Here is a 15789-nt window from a genome sequence, read left to right as displayed (position 1 = left end):
TATGTGTCTGGTGCATCCAACACTTTGTACAGGGGTGTGAAAAAATGTGCACTTTTCTATGTTCCTCAGTATTTCAGCCTCCGTGGGCCTGAGGAGCACTACTGCTGTGCATGTTTCAGAAAACTCAAATATTTTAGATACTTCTACTGCTGTTCTGGCACTTTTTTTTATTCCCCTTCTTTCTTTTCAGGAGGCAGAGTTGGTCAATTGTTTTTTTGAGCGTGTACTTGGTAGCTTCCAGCAACAATAACAGCCCAGTGACTAACTGGTCTGCCTTGTGCTGTGCTGTACTGCAGACATGTGAGACAGGGAATGTGCCTTGTGAAGGTCCAGCAGCAGTCCCTGGGAAGTGAAGGGTTGGCCTTTGGGGGGCTCATTCAGACAGGCGGGATGGTATAGGATGTGGTTTGAAGTTCTGACTTTTGTCATGAGACTCTGCTTTAGCGAAAGAAACTGCTTTGATATGGTTATTGTTAAAAGCCGCAGAATTGGTTTATTTTACTCTCAGAGTAAAATGGCTTTTGAGGGAAGTTTTCTAGTACGAAGAAGGCCCTTTCTTGGTCACTTGTTCAGGCCACCTGTACCCTTCACAAGGAGACTCTGCAAAAAGGAAACACAAAAATTAGGCACAAAGAAACTACCTGTTGGTGAACACATCTTAAAATAGCAGGGGACTAACGAGCTACAATGCTAAACATTAGAGTGTTCACAGGTCTCCATGAGAATCTCTTTTACACCTTTTCATGTCTAGATTTTTCTCCCAAGTCCTTGAACTGCTGCTGTTCCTGTATCAACAATCCACCGTATTTACTGTTCTGATTTTGCATGATTTTAGCTCCCAGGCTTTAACAACAATATCCTTAGTAAAACTGAGCAGTGCCAGTGCCATCCTGCATCAACTAGACCTTGCATCAGAGAGCTGTGCGCTTGGGCTGAGGATTACATGTGGCAGCTTGCCTTGGACTTGAAAGCAGATGCTTGTATTGCAGACATTTGCTGTGATAATCCTTATCTGTATAGTGGGAGGCTTGATTCAGTCTCTGTGTATTTCCCTCTGAGGTGGTTGTCCCACCAGTTTTTCCTGTATCAGATTGTAGTCTTGGAAAAAAGGGTACATCCCAACCTCAGGGGCTTAATTAAGGCTAAGGCGTCACTTCCTAGGCTGGATAGCAAAGTGTGTTTTCTGTCTTCACATCTAAGGTTTTTGGTATCCTCATGACTTTGCAACTGCCTAAGCAATCCTAAGATACAGCTGCTTCCATGTGAAGACCTCCCAGATGCATAGTTGTGGGAAATACACTTTCAGTAGACGCACTGAAGCAGAAGTAACAGTGCATAACAAACAGAGCTCAGGTTGCCTCTCTGACCCTTTGAAAGAGTATCTGTACTAAAGACATAGCAGAGTTCCCTTTGCACTTCTAAAGACTGCTGATTGCAAAAGTATGTAGAGGTTTGGCTGTGCATGGTAGAGCTGATGCAGTGCTCAGCTTGCTGCTAAAACAATTGTGTTCTTGCTACTGCTACTGTGTTTTCTCCCTTGGACGGTGAAATTTCAAATATTTGTAAGATACTCGTTTTGTGATACCAAATACATTTAGAAGCTGCTTTGCTCTCTGACATTCACAATAATATGTATAAAATTCTCTAGCATCCTAGAAGTTCACGGTACCAGCAGCATGGCTTCTGAAACACCAAGACAGAGTCTTTAAGTGTGCTGCACTGTTAAAATAAGGACAATGCAGTATTGCACCTGCAGCATGTACTTTGCGGAGAACAGTTTGAGTAAAGTTGTCTAATGTTGCTTCTCTTCTGTGCAGGGCACTGTAGCTAGCACTGCATCATGCATACAGTTGCACAAGCGCGCAGAGAGAGTGGCAGTCGCACTAATGGAGAAAGGGCGACTGAATGTTGGTGACCACGTGGCCCTAGTTTATCCTCCAGGTAAGGCAACAGACAGCAGAATCGGTCAGACATCACAAGAAAGGAACTAAGGGTGTTCAAACATCCGTTTAATATCATGGTATATGGCAGTGACTTGGTATTTCAAAGAGACGTCCTTTTTGGGTTTTTTATTATTAAGTTGCTTGTCCTAAGTGGCAAACTACATGTAGCAAACATTTCATCTGACTGCTCCAGATGTCTGGGCAGTTATGCAAAAGTAGGTTGATTTAAACCACATGAAAGATTCTCGATTTTCAGCCTCAAGAATGGAATAAAACTGCCTAAGTATCCTTGGGAAGCTAGGTGAGGGATGTCAGTGCACAAACACCCTTCCTTTCCTGAAAGGCTGTCTCCAGAAGTCAAATGTGAACCCCAGACTTGCATTACTAGTGTGTATTTGCAAATGTACCTCATGAAAGTTGGGTGATGGTGTATTTCAGAGTCATAATGGTGAAAAGCAAATGTATGCTTTTTAAAAGAGTCTGAGTTGTCATCTTCATAACTTACAATACCTTGTTTTGTTATTTTTGTCCATGAAAATATATCCCCACAAATCTAAAATTTGCAAGGTTGGGTTTTTTTTAATTAAAAAAAAGAAGTAATTTTTGCTAACCTTCAAATGCAAAGTTTCTTAACCTTATAGAATTGGGCATGGCCAAGAACAGCCTGTTGATTTGAAGAGACATTTTTGACAAGTCCTTACATCCTAATAAAATAAATCAGTGTGTATTTTGGCTTTGGTGAATGAGTTTGGCCTTTTGTTTTGATAAAAATGGCTTTAATTTCACAAATATCCTTTACAGGAGTAGACTTAATAGCAACTTTCTATGGCTGCTTATATGCTGGCTGTATACCTATCACTGTTCGCCCACCTCATCCACAGAATCTTGCTACCACTCTGCCCACTGTCAAAATGATTGTAGAGGTATGTATAAGACATTCCTAACGCTTTTGGTGGGTGTAAGATGGTTGATGCAGCCTGATAAATTGCTTTGCCACAGTCGATGTAAAATAAACTAGGGGTAAAAAAAAAAAAAAAAAATCAGTATGCTGTGGCTGAGTCAATTAATACTTTTTTTCAGAAACTTGTTTAAAATGTTCTTTCTATTGTGATGTTTCCAATGTTTTTTTCTTCATCTGTTCAGCTTACTGTTTATCTCATCTGGATGGATGTGTGATCACTTGAGCATTCTTTCACTAGTTATTTATAAATGTTTTTAATGCTGTGTCTTTTACAGGTCAGTAAGTCTGCATGTATACTGACCACGCAAGCGATAATGAAACTGCTGAAGTCCAAGGAAGCTGCAACAGCTGTAGATATTAAAACATGGCCCACTATTTTGGATACAGGTATGGGATGTTTGCCTATTATCCAAAATTCAAATAGTCTGAAGGCTGATTTATTTATTTTATTATACCAAAACCGCCTAATTGAATGGATGTATCTTGCTTTGCATCGAAACAGCTGTCCAGAAACTATCAAAAGCACCTGGAGTTAATGCTGTAAAGATACATTTTTTGACCTGTGCTGTTTTTCCAAAACAATAATATGATATTTTTCTCTTCTTAAATAGATGATATGCCTAAAAAGAAGCTGGCTAGTATTTTCAGACCTACATCTCCAGATACGTTGGCATACTTGGACTTCAGCGTGTCTACTACTGGTATATTAGCAGGAGTAAAGGTAGAGTAACAAGAAAGATATTACTATACTTTATCTCCTTATATATAGGTATATTCCACATTTATTCCTCCTGCTAGAGAAGAAATACAGAAATGTAAACAGACCATCGTAGTGTTCAGGAAGCTTATTTTTAAGTTTGCATGACATAAAAATTTCTTGTGCTTTTTGGAAGCATTCAGTCTTACTGGCCCTATGGGAGCAATCACTTGAGGGGTCTAAATGGAGAGCGTTTGTTGGGAAGTTCATTAATGTTTTCTTTTGCGATTAATTATAGAGACGTCAGATGTCATTTGGCACCATTTGATGTCATGACAGATGTCATTTGCCACTAGCTTGAAAAGTACCTGTTAAATTTTGGGCTCGTTTGCCTTTTCCTGTTTTATTAAAGGTGCTTAAAAAAACTCAAACCATTACGTGTTGCCATGCCTTCTACGATAAACATTCCTATCAATTATTACATGATACCCTTTTTTTTAAAAAACAAAGTAGTCCCTGAGAGCACCTGGTTTTCTTTTACAGATGTCACATGCAGCTACAAGTGCCTTATGTCGCTCTATAAAGCTACAGTGTGAGCTGTACCCTTCGCGCCAGATTGCCATCTGCCTCGACCCTTATTGTGGCTTGGGGTTTGCACTGTGGTGCTTGTGCAGGTATGTCATTTGAGTCATAGGCTTTCCCACGTGTTCCCAGCCTTCTCTAGAATCCAGGGGAGCAGTTGTGGATGAAACCGTCAGATAAACCCAAATTAACCTTTTTATAGGTATTTCATAAAATACCTTTTGTGGTAACAAAATTCATTTAAGTTAGTTAGTTACTTGAGTAACTTGGGTTTTGCAAATGGAATTAATTAGATGCCAAATCCAAGAAAAAAAAAAAAGACTTCACTGTCTATTTTACAGATTCCTTTTAAAATCTTTTGAGATTATACCATATCTTTTTAGAAAACCCGTAAGGTATTAACTGCAAAATTGGCATGTACTAAGAAATACTACTAAAGGAAGCAACTGAATGTTTCTTAAAATAAGTAAGATGTGAATTGATTCAATCAGATGGCTACTACAGTGCAGCACATCTTGCAAAGCTGCAAAATTTTCCCCAAGTGGAAAGGAAGTGTACTGAAGGAAAGCAAAACTTTTAACTTTGGTAACATCTGATGATTTATATCATCAATAAAGTGAGGGAGGGTCGAGGGAGAAGGAACCTCAGTGATGGAAGAATTAAAATCTAAATGGATTTAAAAGAATATTTTTAGGGAAGGGAATTAAATGTGTCATGCTTTCTGTAGAAGAGTTAATACAAGGTCTGTTGTGTTTCATCTGAGTTAAACTTAGTTTTAGTTTGAAAGACTTTTATTACAGAGTAACTCTTTTTCTATTTTATAGAATATTTTAAAAGATAAAAAACCAACCAAACTCCTCCTCACATTGCCCATAACAGAAACACATTAACTCTAGTCAGGAGAACTGGCAAGCCTGTTACGCTACCTGTTGAAAGCAATTAGAGATATTGTTATTTTTTTCAAGATGCATTGGTTTATCTAAGCCTGGTTTTATGGAGGGTTGTGTCACTGATTTTGTTGATAGTAACTGATCTAAAAAAACATCTGGTAATTTAAGACTGCATGGTCATGACATACAGTGTCTTGAAATGAGTATATAATATTTAAAAAAAAGTGAAAAGGTGGTGTGATTCTGAATTTGACTTTCTGTCCACTCATGTTAACTGGTATCCAGGTTAAGAATTTCACATAAACATTGTTTAAAAACAGACACCCATGGCAAAGGCTAGAAAATTGCACAAGAAACTTCAGTGGTGCAGTGTAGGTGTTAAAGACTCACGTCACTCAAAGCAAAAGGTGTATTTTCCCTAGAATGACTCACAAAAATAAGCTCAGTTACCAACGGTGATCTGTAATTGGAGTGATGTCTCAAATGTTAACATTTTAGTGTTGGAAGTTCTGTCTACTCAAGGTATTCAGTATTTGTCTACAGTTCAACACAATTTACTGAGGGCAACACACATATACTCTCGTTAAAGACTGTGGCATAACTCAAACCTGTGGTTCTTGGCTAACTAAGAGATATTTGCTCTCTGCCAAGAAGCTGCAGTTCAGATAGATACCAGGCTTACAGTTTTCCTGTATTTGCTTCATTTTAACTTCATGTAACTTTGGAGGTTTTTACACTGGCTTGAAGTTCTCATGTTTCTTTTTCTTCCTCTCCCTAGTGTATATTCGGGTCATCAGTCTATTCTAGTCCCTCCTCTGGAACTGGAGAGCAATGTGTCTCTGTGGTTGTCTGCTGTAAGTCAGTATAAAGTGCGTGTCACGTTCTGCTCTTACTCTGTGATGGAGATGTGCACCAAAGGGCTTGGAACACAGACTGATATACTGCGGGTGAGCAGACTTAATTTGTCAACACACTGATGTATAAATACATGTATCTTTCTAGAAATACTGCATTCTGGCTTGCAGAAGATGGGCCCTTTTGTGTTTCTGTGAAAGCTTTTCATTATGACTTGCTTTTTGGGAAATGTTGAGATTGCTGGAAGTTTCAGCTCTCATGTTTCTGGTGGGGCAAAAAAGAAGTCTGATTTGTGCCACCTCTGTGCTGCTGGATATTTCTGAGATTTGGGGGCAAAATCCGTAGCAAGCCTATCAACTTTTTCTTGTCTGAGACAAAAAAAAACCCGCAAACAAACCAACCCAAACAAAGAGACAAAACCCACACAGAAACGAAAAAACCCAAAGCCCCACCAAACCCCAACCCCAAAAAATGTCTCACCCAAAAAAACGCCCCCCAAAAGCTGGCAAGTCTCACCTGCTTTCAGATCACTTGACACCAAAAGTATTGAGTTCTAAAATGGATGTAATCTTCCTAACAGCAGCAATTAACACGCTAATCCATCAGTTTATTTTTGAGGGAGATCCCTTAACTGAAACTTGAAGAGGCGCCTCTGTCTCAATGGTAGGAGAGTTCCCATGGCTGGAGTAACTAAGCTGCTCAGGACTTCCCCTGGGAATGTCTGGCAGCTTGTTGCAGACAAGAAAGCGGCCACATTGTGCTTATTCTCAGCATAGACAAAAAGCTCTGTCCCTCTGTTCTCCTGGACCTCGCTGAAAGGAGTCCTGGCCCGCAGCCAGTTGCTGCAGGTTCGCATTCATGCTGATGAGAGCTATTAACGTCTCCAGTGCTCTGCTCGCATCTGAACTGCGCAGCACTGGGAGCAAGCGGGTCTCCTGTCAGCCCACTCCTGTGACACAATGACATTTTGTGGGTTTTTTTCAGCTCAAAATGATGAGTGACTGTGTTGCAGTTACATGATGCAAGTAGTTTGCATCTTGTGTGTCAAATGCTGCCATAAAGCTTCTTGGCACAATTTTGGAGGGTTGTCCTGGATGGATGGAGCCAAACTGAGTGCAGTCCATCGTCTCTATATTGTTCAACCAGTTCATGTCAGTTATTCTGGTGTTTTTAAAGTCCATCTGTTCCGCAAATTAAAATGGCTTATTTCTAAAATTGTTGACTCAAATTTAAATTGTTATTGTTTTCTTCATCCCGCCTCTCAGATGAAAGGAGTTAACCTGTCCTGTGTGCGAACATGCATGGTGGTGGCAGAAGAGAGACCAAGGATTACGTTAACACAGTCTTTTTCAAAGTTATTCAAAGACCTGGGCCTCTCTGCTCGTGCAGTGAGCACTACGTTTGGGTGCAGGGTCAACGTAGCAATTTGCTTACAGGTGAGATTAAACTGCTCATTCCATATACAGAATCTCTGGGAGCTTTTTTGGAAACCATGTTCAGCTTAATGTAATTTTTTAAAATGAACTAGAGCTCTGTTGCTTGCTGGTTTCATCACCCAAGTTGAATAAGCCTTGAAGATAGGGATTACGATAACTTCACTTTTCTGTATTAACTGACCAATTGATTTGCCTTTCTAATACAGGCAATCAGCATTAAGAAACTTGCTTCCTTCCTACTGTTGACGAGCAGTATTAAATGAAATATACAGCTTCCTGCTGATAAAAAAAGTCAGCCGTGCTATTTCAGCTTTTGTGGGATTCGTATTTTGCCTGTTTAAAAATAACTTGTGTATATGTGGAATTAAATGGAAGACAGAGTTCCTCAGATAAAACCCAGGGAAACTGACAAGGTTGACAGGCTTTTTTACTTTTCAAGAGTTCAAATTAGCATTATCAACATGCAAGTATGTTTGTCTCGCCTCATGTGAGAGTTGGATTCAACCCCCCCCCCTAATTAAAGGTATAAAATTGGAAGCTGTGAGGTGGAGAATATGCCCATAAAGTACACTGCCCTACTTCACAGACTGGAGATAATGACATGCTGTGGTCCAGACCTGCCTTTGATAGTTTAGTATTCAGTTGACGATAGTGTTGTATGTGTAATTTAACCAGATAAAATCTTAACTTTTCTTAATGAGATGTTTCTTCTCTAGTTAAGAGAAAAAAAAAGTTATTGCACAACTTACCTGAAAATCAGGTACTAAGCATGGTCTAGGAAATGGCAAAGCACCCTGGGTTTTGGATGATCAAACTGCTCAAGTTTCAGATGTGGCAACATGTAGCATTGTATGTGGGGAATTTCACAGATGACACATGTATTAAGTATGTGTGTAATTGTAAATTTTATTTCCCATTTTATTGGTATGAATTACACTTAAAAAAAATATGGTTCTATGAAGATTGCTACTGTACTTCTGTATAACTTCCCCCGACCCCCGGTGCCCACCAGATGAAGGAAAGCATTTTTCCTTCTCAGAATGTATTTTACTGTTCTCTATTTCCTACAAGAGAGATGGTTTAGACCATGAACTTCTTAAATACGTTGCCATTCATCATTTTTTCTGTAGTTTCTATAGCTTCTTCACACATATTAAAGGCTAAAAGGTTTTTAACATCCCTAGATAAATGGTTATAAAGAAATGCAGCCAGAGAAATTTTATGAATCGGTAGACGGAAAAATAGGAAGGATATAGATAAAATTAAGATGACTGTAAATCAAGATTTTTAAATTCATTGAATAAAACATTTCAGATGCCATGTGTGAAACAAAAACTTTCCGAATTGCCTGTCTAAATAAGAATTTTAAAAGCCAGTTTTGGTTATTTGCTGTTCAGACTACACAAAGGAGTTGGGGGGAAACAGTTTTTCTGCAGAATGTTAAATGGCAGTGTGAAAAGTGCTTCAAGAAAACTGTGAAGAGTGCAGGGCTGCTGGGCAGCTAAGCTTCCCCTTCATTTTACACCTTTTTCATCTCTGTTCTCCATTCTTGAGCCCTTCTTTAGGTATTTTTTTTTAACCCCCTTCTGCCATTCTTCCAAAGTGATGCATGTATTTTGACTTTTTTAAATCATTGAATTTAAATGAATATAGCTGAATAACCAAACTGGAAGGGTTTTTGATACAAGTTAGCATGCAAATAGATATATAATGTCTTCCAACCTTATTGGACTAGTTTACTAAGAAGGTGTTTCTGAAGGTGCAGGCAGCCTCTAGATCCTTACAGGTAGAGGAGGGATTTATGGTTAAGGCAACGGGCATTACATATGATCTGCCTTAAACCTCTTCTTATTAACTGGGACTTGCATGTTTCCCAATGAACCACTTAAAAGTGCCGAGCTCTTAAGTAATCTGAAATGAAAATTCTCTTTTCACTCTAAAACAGTGTAAGTTTTGTTTTCTGTCTTACTGTGTGTATCTTATGTTTCCAGTGCCTCTTTGTTTGTATTTTCTTTTTTCCCCTTTCTCTCTGTTTCACACACTTTGATGGCCTCTGTTACTTCTGTTTGTGGTCCCGCTGTCAGCCAAACAGGCTGGGCAAGCTGGCTGAACAGGTATAGTGATGCATGTGTGCTTGTAATGTCCTAAAGTCAGTTTGGTTCAGTGGTATGACTCTATAGAATGAATGTATGCCGTTCAAGAGTTCTCATTTGACACAGACCAAGCAAGATATTTTTTTTTTCTGAAGAAGTTCAGCTTTACTCACAAAGAACACTTGCAGCTCAACTACAAAACCTCTTTCTCAAACAAGCTAGAAAGGGGGTTATAGCAATGATTAAATTACTAAATGGTATATTCCTAAAGAAAAAGATCATACCGTTAATCTGGTGTGGCCATCAGCGTCGCTGAGCCTCAGCAGCACTACAAAAGTGAGTGTTGTTATAAAGACATTATTACTGTTCTCCAGCACTGCAATCTTGAGCCGATGGCAAAGCGGCCTCATTTTAAGTATTTCTAAAATGAGAAACTGCTAAGGGGGGGAATAGTCATTGAAACTTTGTGTAATTTTTTAGCTTAAATATGCATTTCCTAGTAGTTTCTAGTTGTCTTGAGGTTAAATTCTGCTGGGGGAAAGAAAAAGATCCCTTGTTCCCATGTTGGGAAATGGAAAACCTCTCACCAGGGTTGGTCAGAAGGTTTAGCCTCTGACTACAACACAGCTCTGCCTCTGCCTAGCCTGTTACTGGCAGGAGCCTTGAAAAGACATGGGTTGGTTAGAGTTGTTTTAGGTACGTGTTGCCATCTTTTTTTCTTCGAAGTTGACAAAACTGATACAAAGTAGAACAGTTAGGCTTTGGGAAGGGGATTAGGCCTGCACAGGTGCTTTGCACTTGCTATGTAGTTTTTAGAGGAGGTGCTTACCAAAATAAAACTTTAAAATACTAAAAACTTAAAGATTTGCCTGTATGAATACATCCTTGTGCATTCATTTACAGATTCCATAAAACATCAAAGCTTTACAGCAGTCACTCTAGAAAGGGCGGGCTGTTTTACTATACTTCAGCTAGATTAGGACAGTACTTCGTAAAAAAGGGAGAGGAGTTTGTGAGTTTATGTGGCTGTGAGAATGAAAGCAGGATTTTCTGGCTTCTGTTGAATTTGTTTCTTCCTCCTTATTCTTAGGGAACAGCAGGACCAGATCCAACAACAGTCTACGTAGATATGAGAGCACTTCGACATGACAGGTACAGATAATGTTAAATCATTAGCTATTCAATGAGTGTAGAGGAGAAAGTTCAGCCTCGCTGCATTGCATGGGTTTGCTGAAATATTCTTGGCAGCGGCTAATCCCTGTCACCGTATCCAGGGAACAACTCCCTAGGGAATGATGGCTGTGCACTCAAGTGGTCTGGCATCTCCACCTCTGTCACTTTTTCAGCTGTTGCTTTCTAGACCCTCACCTAATTTGCTGTCTGTTCATCAGTCATGTATAATCTAGGCGCATTAGCTGTTTCTTACCTAGTTACGCTGTTAGCAAAAGGTGACTTTGCCAACTGGCTGATCAGTCACAGAATCACAGAAGCAGTTTGGGTGGTCAGGATCTCTGGATGTCCCTCATGCAACCTCCTGCTCAAAGCAGGACCACCCTCAAGGCTTTATCAGGTTACTGAGTGGCAGGACCAGTTCAGTACAGGAAATCTCCAAGAATGGAGATCCTCCTCCTCTCGGTGTATGTGCTAAGACTGACACCCCACTCTGTGGAAGTTTTCCTTACTGGCATTTATGCTGCATATTACGTCCCTGGCTGCTTTTCCTTAAGGTTTGCAACTCTGAGAAATCTGGCTCCGTCTTCTAACTATCCTTTAGGCAGCAGAAAAAGTATAATTAGTCTGTCTCCCTTAGTCTTCCCCTCCCCACGCCCTTTAGACCAAAGCAACTCAATTCCTTCAGCCTTCCCTGATCCAATAAATTGATGTCAGGCCTGTACTACAGCGTATTGAAACACACACACACATGTACACACGTGTCATCTGGAAGCTTGCTGCGGATACACCATTCTATCAGACTTAATTCTGTAGTCATAATTTTCATATTAACTTGTTTCTCAGTTAACTTGGTCAATACAAGTGCCAGCTGCACCAAGGTCAGACTAAGTTTAGTAGAGTACATGCATATACGTATTTAGTTCTGGACTTATTTTAAGAAACATAATATCAAGACGGAGCATTTGCTTTTTTTAAAAAAAAAAAATAAATTCGTAATGTTAAATTAGGGGCTTGTTAACTGGCAGCTTTTGTGACTACTCATCTCTAATTTTTGCAAGCTTAAATATTAGCCGTTAGAAGACAGGCTATTCGCCATCATTTGCATGACCCTGATTTGGCCTCTGAACAGATCAGTGTAAACTACAGTCATTTTCTCCTTGTTTAATATATCGCTATGACTTCATGGTATATATTCCTGGTAAAAGCAAGTTCAGCCGTAGCCTCAAAGCTGCCACTGTGTTAGCCAGTTCTAGCCTATGGGTGTGGGGCTAGCGTAATATGACATAATATATAGGATCCATTTCTCCTGTGCGTCTCCTCCTATGGCACTCAGTTCTTGTTCCTTCTGCAAACGTGCAAATATGGAAGTCTTGAAGACAGCTAGAAACTCTTAACTGTTTTACTGCATTGTGAATAACTGAGCATAATTGGCTGGCATCGTTAACAGTTTGGCCAGTGCAGCTAAGGGCAGGGTAACACTGCATATACTGGAACACATCTGTTTACCTTCTATAAACTCATAAATCCTTGTACAAATGTATTCTCTTATTTTCTCAGGGTGCGTTTGGTAGAGAGAGGTTCTCCACACAGTCTGCCCCTTATGGAGTCTGGGAAGGTGAGAGACAGAGAGCAATCCTGCCTCCTCATGACCCTTACCTGGGTGGTGAGCTGCTTCAGCTGGGTCTCAGTACAGAATCCGTGCGACGAGCTTCATTCATCACAGTGTTATCTAAGAGAAGCACTAGAGAGAGCATAAAATGAACAGCTAGTTAAAATGAAGTCAGATGTATGAAGTGAAGCATTATGATATGTTGCTGCAACTGAAGAAAATCAAAGGCGAATTAAAAAGTATGGAAGGCATTTTTAAGGTGTGAAACTTCAACTCGGGAGCTGCAAAATAGCTGCTTAGAGTTTAAATGATTGAACAACTTGGCAGGAAGAGATAGCTAGTATCTATGGTGCAGAGAGGAGCAGAAAGGGAAGAACTGCACAGGCTGTTGACTGTGCCATGTGGCTCTGCATTATTAACTTTTCTTTTGATGAATTCAAGTTCTTTTAACTTCTGTTCATTTCTTATTCAAGATTCTTCCAGGGGTGAAGGTCATCATAGCGCACACAGAAACCAAGGGACCTCTGGGAGATTCACATTTAGGAGAGGTAAAGCTTTGATGCTGTTGTACTTTATCAGCAGTGATTTAATATGTAGATAAATCATGTTAGATAAATGCCTGCCTCTTGGTGGGATGGCCACAGTTGCCTTAACGTGGCAAGTGAATGAACTCTACAGCGAGCTGGAACTGTTTAAGTACTTGTATGTATGTCTGCACGGTTTCCTCCCTCCTCTGCCAAACTACCACATGCCAGTACCAGGTGATCAGTTCACTAGTCTGTGAATATCTTACGTATTCCCATCAGTGGACAGGTAATTAATTAGCTGACTGGTTTAACCTTCATTTAATATACATCTGCATTTGTGTATACTAAGATGCCCAGCTAATAGAAGATTGCAGGTTAACTGGTGTTCCTTCCCAGTAAGCCAGATGCCTCTTTATTCATGTTCATGTTGCCTCTTTATCACCCCAATTACATGTATATAAAACACCTTCTTACTCTTTTTTTCCTGGTCATTTTCTGTGAGGCAGAAGTTAATGAATTATTTTAATAAAACTACTGGCATTTTAGAAGCAACAAAGTTGTCAGTGGAACAGATCTTTTAAATTAATAAATGAAGCTGCCCAGGTCTGGTAACATAACCTGTGTTTGTCTGGGAATGATTCCCTTTCGTTTGGTTGGGTTTGGTTTGGTTTTTTTATCCCCCTAGATATGGGTGAGTAGTCCACACAATGCTACTGGTTACTACACTATATATGGAGAAGAAGCACTGCACGCTGATCACTTTACTGCTCGCTTGAGTTTTGGAGACACTCAGACCATATGGGCTCGGACTGGGTACCTCGGCTTTCTGCGCAGAACAGAACTTACTGATGCTAGTGGAGGTGAGAGAAAATAACTGTACTTAGAGAAGCACGTGTTTGAAACTCCTTGGGGTAGGAGAGCTAGCAAAGAGTAACCTGTCCTGCAAGTTCATCCTGATTTCCATCAAAATGCTGAATCTAACAGGAATTGTTACTCTCTGCATATTCATTGATAATAATGATACTGAGTAATAGTGCAAAATGAGAAATTTATAATGACCTTTTGGCAGATTCAGAAATCATGTTCATGTTCCTTTTATTTCCACTTAGACAAAATAATACATCTGTCAGAAGCACTAAAGCCTTTCTGCTCACTTTTCCTCTGAACCTCTTCCCTTGCAAACTGGATGCAGTATTTCAGTGCTGATCTAGAGAATACGAATAATGTTGTCATTCAGCAGTTTTAGGACATGCACAGATACCAGGGTTTTCTCAGCCTTTCAGAAGTTAAAGGTCTAGAAGAGTAACTTCTCCATAATTTTTCCAGTATAGAAAATAAACTGTTAATCTCATTTTTTCAGTCTAAGCCGAGATGTCTAAATTTGAGGAGTGTAAGCAGATGGAAGACAAACTATTCCTTTTTCTGTTGAGACAGAATATGGAGTAGGTATAAGTCTTGATTATCATGCATTTTTTTTAAGAAAAAAGGAATCTCTAAACATACCAAGAAAAGGAGTTTGAATGCTTATAACTCATTAGCAAATGTGTATTGCTAGTTGTCTGTGATTGGACTTAAATGAATGGTGGTATCTACAAGGATAGTGCCAGTGCCCCCTCATTGCTGTCAGGGATCATGAAGGGGGGGGGGGGGGGTTGTTACACTTCCTATAATCGCTCACGGTACTGTACAGAAAAGCAGCGTTCGCATTTCTGGAACATAAGCATCTGTTTGGGGGACACTGTGCATGTCCTTCCTACTTTTAGTCCTCCATTGTGCGAAGGCAGTAGAGTGAGCGAGGAGAGCAGTGTGTTGAAGGCGCAGGCTTCTGTTGAGGCATTACCCTATCTGTTGCAGTGGATACCAGCCCAGGGTTCAGAAACGGGGTGTGAAGTAACTGCTGGCCCTAGTCACTAAGAGAGGGTCACCCTCGAGTCCACTGTGCTGGTGTGCTGTTCAGCCTCCCTGGGGCCCCTGAGAACAAGAAGTGTGGGTGCTATCGCTCCGGCTGGAGAAATCCCTGCAGCCCACCCAATTCCATCTCCTCCAGAGCTGCATCCTGCAGACTTCCCTCTTCCACAGTCCGAGTGCCATCAGAGAGAAAAAGGTGAATTCTGGTAAAGACGCAGTCCTCACCAGGGATATGTGGTACCCGTATCCCACAGCTACCAGTGTAACACAGAAGGGTCCCGTCTTGGCACCAGGCCGTTCAACCCACTTAAGTACACTGAGAAGTTCTGCGTTGGCCAGCCCCTCCTGAGTCTCTTCCTGAAGGAATGTGGGCTCAGGCTATCGGTGAGAGCTGATGTAAGGTAGATCCAGCTCCCTGAAAAAGCTTCTCCTGCATGTTCTCTTCCTCTTCAGAGCTGGTAGAACATGATAGAGGAATGCTTAACCAAGGTGCTCTTAAAGTTTCCTTGCTTTCCTCATCTCTGATTTTCTAGGGTTTTACCTGGCCTCCAGGGCACATTGCTGCTTAATGCAAGGTTCTGCACAAGACGCTTTGACAGAATTGTCCTTCTGTCAGTGCTCAAAGTGAAATGGCTCCCTGTTCTTGAGAAAGCTGGTACTTGGCAGAAATTGGAATCTGTGAGTAGACATTCACAAGGAGAAGTTGCAGATGGCAAGGCACCAGATTACTACAGCAAGTTTTTGTGCCTTGTAGCTTTCTGAAAAATCACGTAACATAGAGATTTTTATCACAGCAATGTCAGTTATCCTTTAGTTTGTCAGCATTTGAGAGGCTGTCTATGTATGGTGAATTAACGCAGCAAGTATGCATGAAATACACTGCAGCTTCCCAGCATGCTTTTTGTCTCAAGTTACACGATTGAGCAGGATTATAAAATAGGTGCAAAAGAAAGCAAAGCTGAACTGGAGAGTTACAGGATGAATCTCCACAGGTGGCAATGTGGAGAGTGTGTCCTTCAAAAAGGGTCTAGGAAAGCTAAGGCTGAGGGAGGGGATAGAGCTGTTCTAGCTGCATTAACTTAATGTTAGTGGAGAGAAAGTTAAATTTGGAAATT

General features: G+C 40.4%; 1 protein-coding gene and 1 long non-coding RNA gene across 3 annotated transcripts in view; one reads left to right on the top strand and one right to left on the bottom strand.

Moving 5' to 3' along the window:
- DIP2A (disco interacting protein 2 homolog A) overlaps positions 1-15789 on the top strand; it is a 122039-nt gene that overhangs the window by 102880 nt on the left and 3370 nt on the right. The window contains exons 26-37 of one of the 2 annotated variants that reach the window (XM_056350544.1): positions 1818-1941; positions 2745-2866; positions 3180-3291; positions 3516-3625; positions 4145-4275; positions 5852-6020; positions 7194-7364; positions 9449-9478; positions 10548-10609; positions 12188-12245; positions 12713-12787; positions 13452-13626. In XM_056350544.1, the coding sequence (XP_056206519.1) occupies positions 1818-1941; positions 2745-2866; positions 3180-3291; positions 3516-3625; positions 4145-4275; positions 5852-6020; positions 7194-7364; positions 9449-9478; positions 10548-10609; positions 12188-12245; positions 12713-12787; positions 13452-13626 (1339 nt within the window). The remainder of the gene's footprint in view (positions 1-1817; positions 1942-2744; positions 2867-3179; positions 3292-3515; positions 3626-4144; positions 4276-5851; positions 6021-7193; positions 7365-9448; positions 9479-10547; positions 10610-12187; positions 12246-12712; positions 12788-13451; positions 13627-15789) is intronic. The other variant, XM_056350545.1, reaches the window with a different exon arrangement.
- On the bottom strand, positions 468-12735 carry LOC130154461 (uncharacterized). Its single transcript, XR_008823748.1, has 2 exons — positions 12287-12735; positions 468-600 (listed from the first exon to the last, which is right to left on the bottom strand). It is a non-coding gene; the product is annotated as an uncharacterized LOC130154461 (long non-coding RNA).

The sequence above is a fragment of the Falco biarmicus genome, chromosome 8 (assembly GCF_023638135.1).
Source record: "Falco biarmicus isolate bFalBia1 chromosome 8, bFalBia1.pri, whole genome shotgun sequence".
NCBI lineage: Eukaryota > Metazoa > Chordata > Aves > Falconiformes > Falconidae > Falco > Falco biarmicus.
This window is presented reverse-complemented; position numbering and strand designations above follow the sequence as displayed.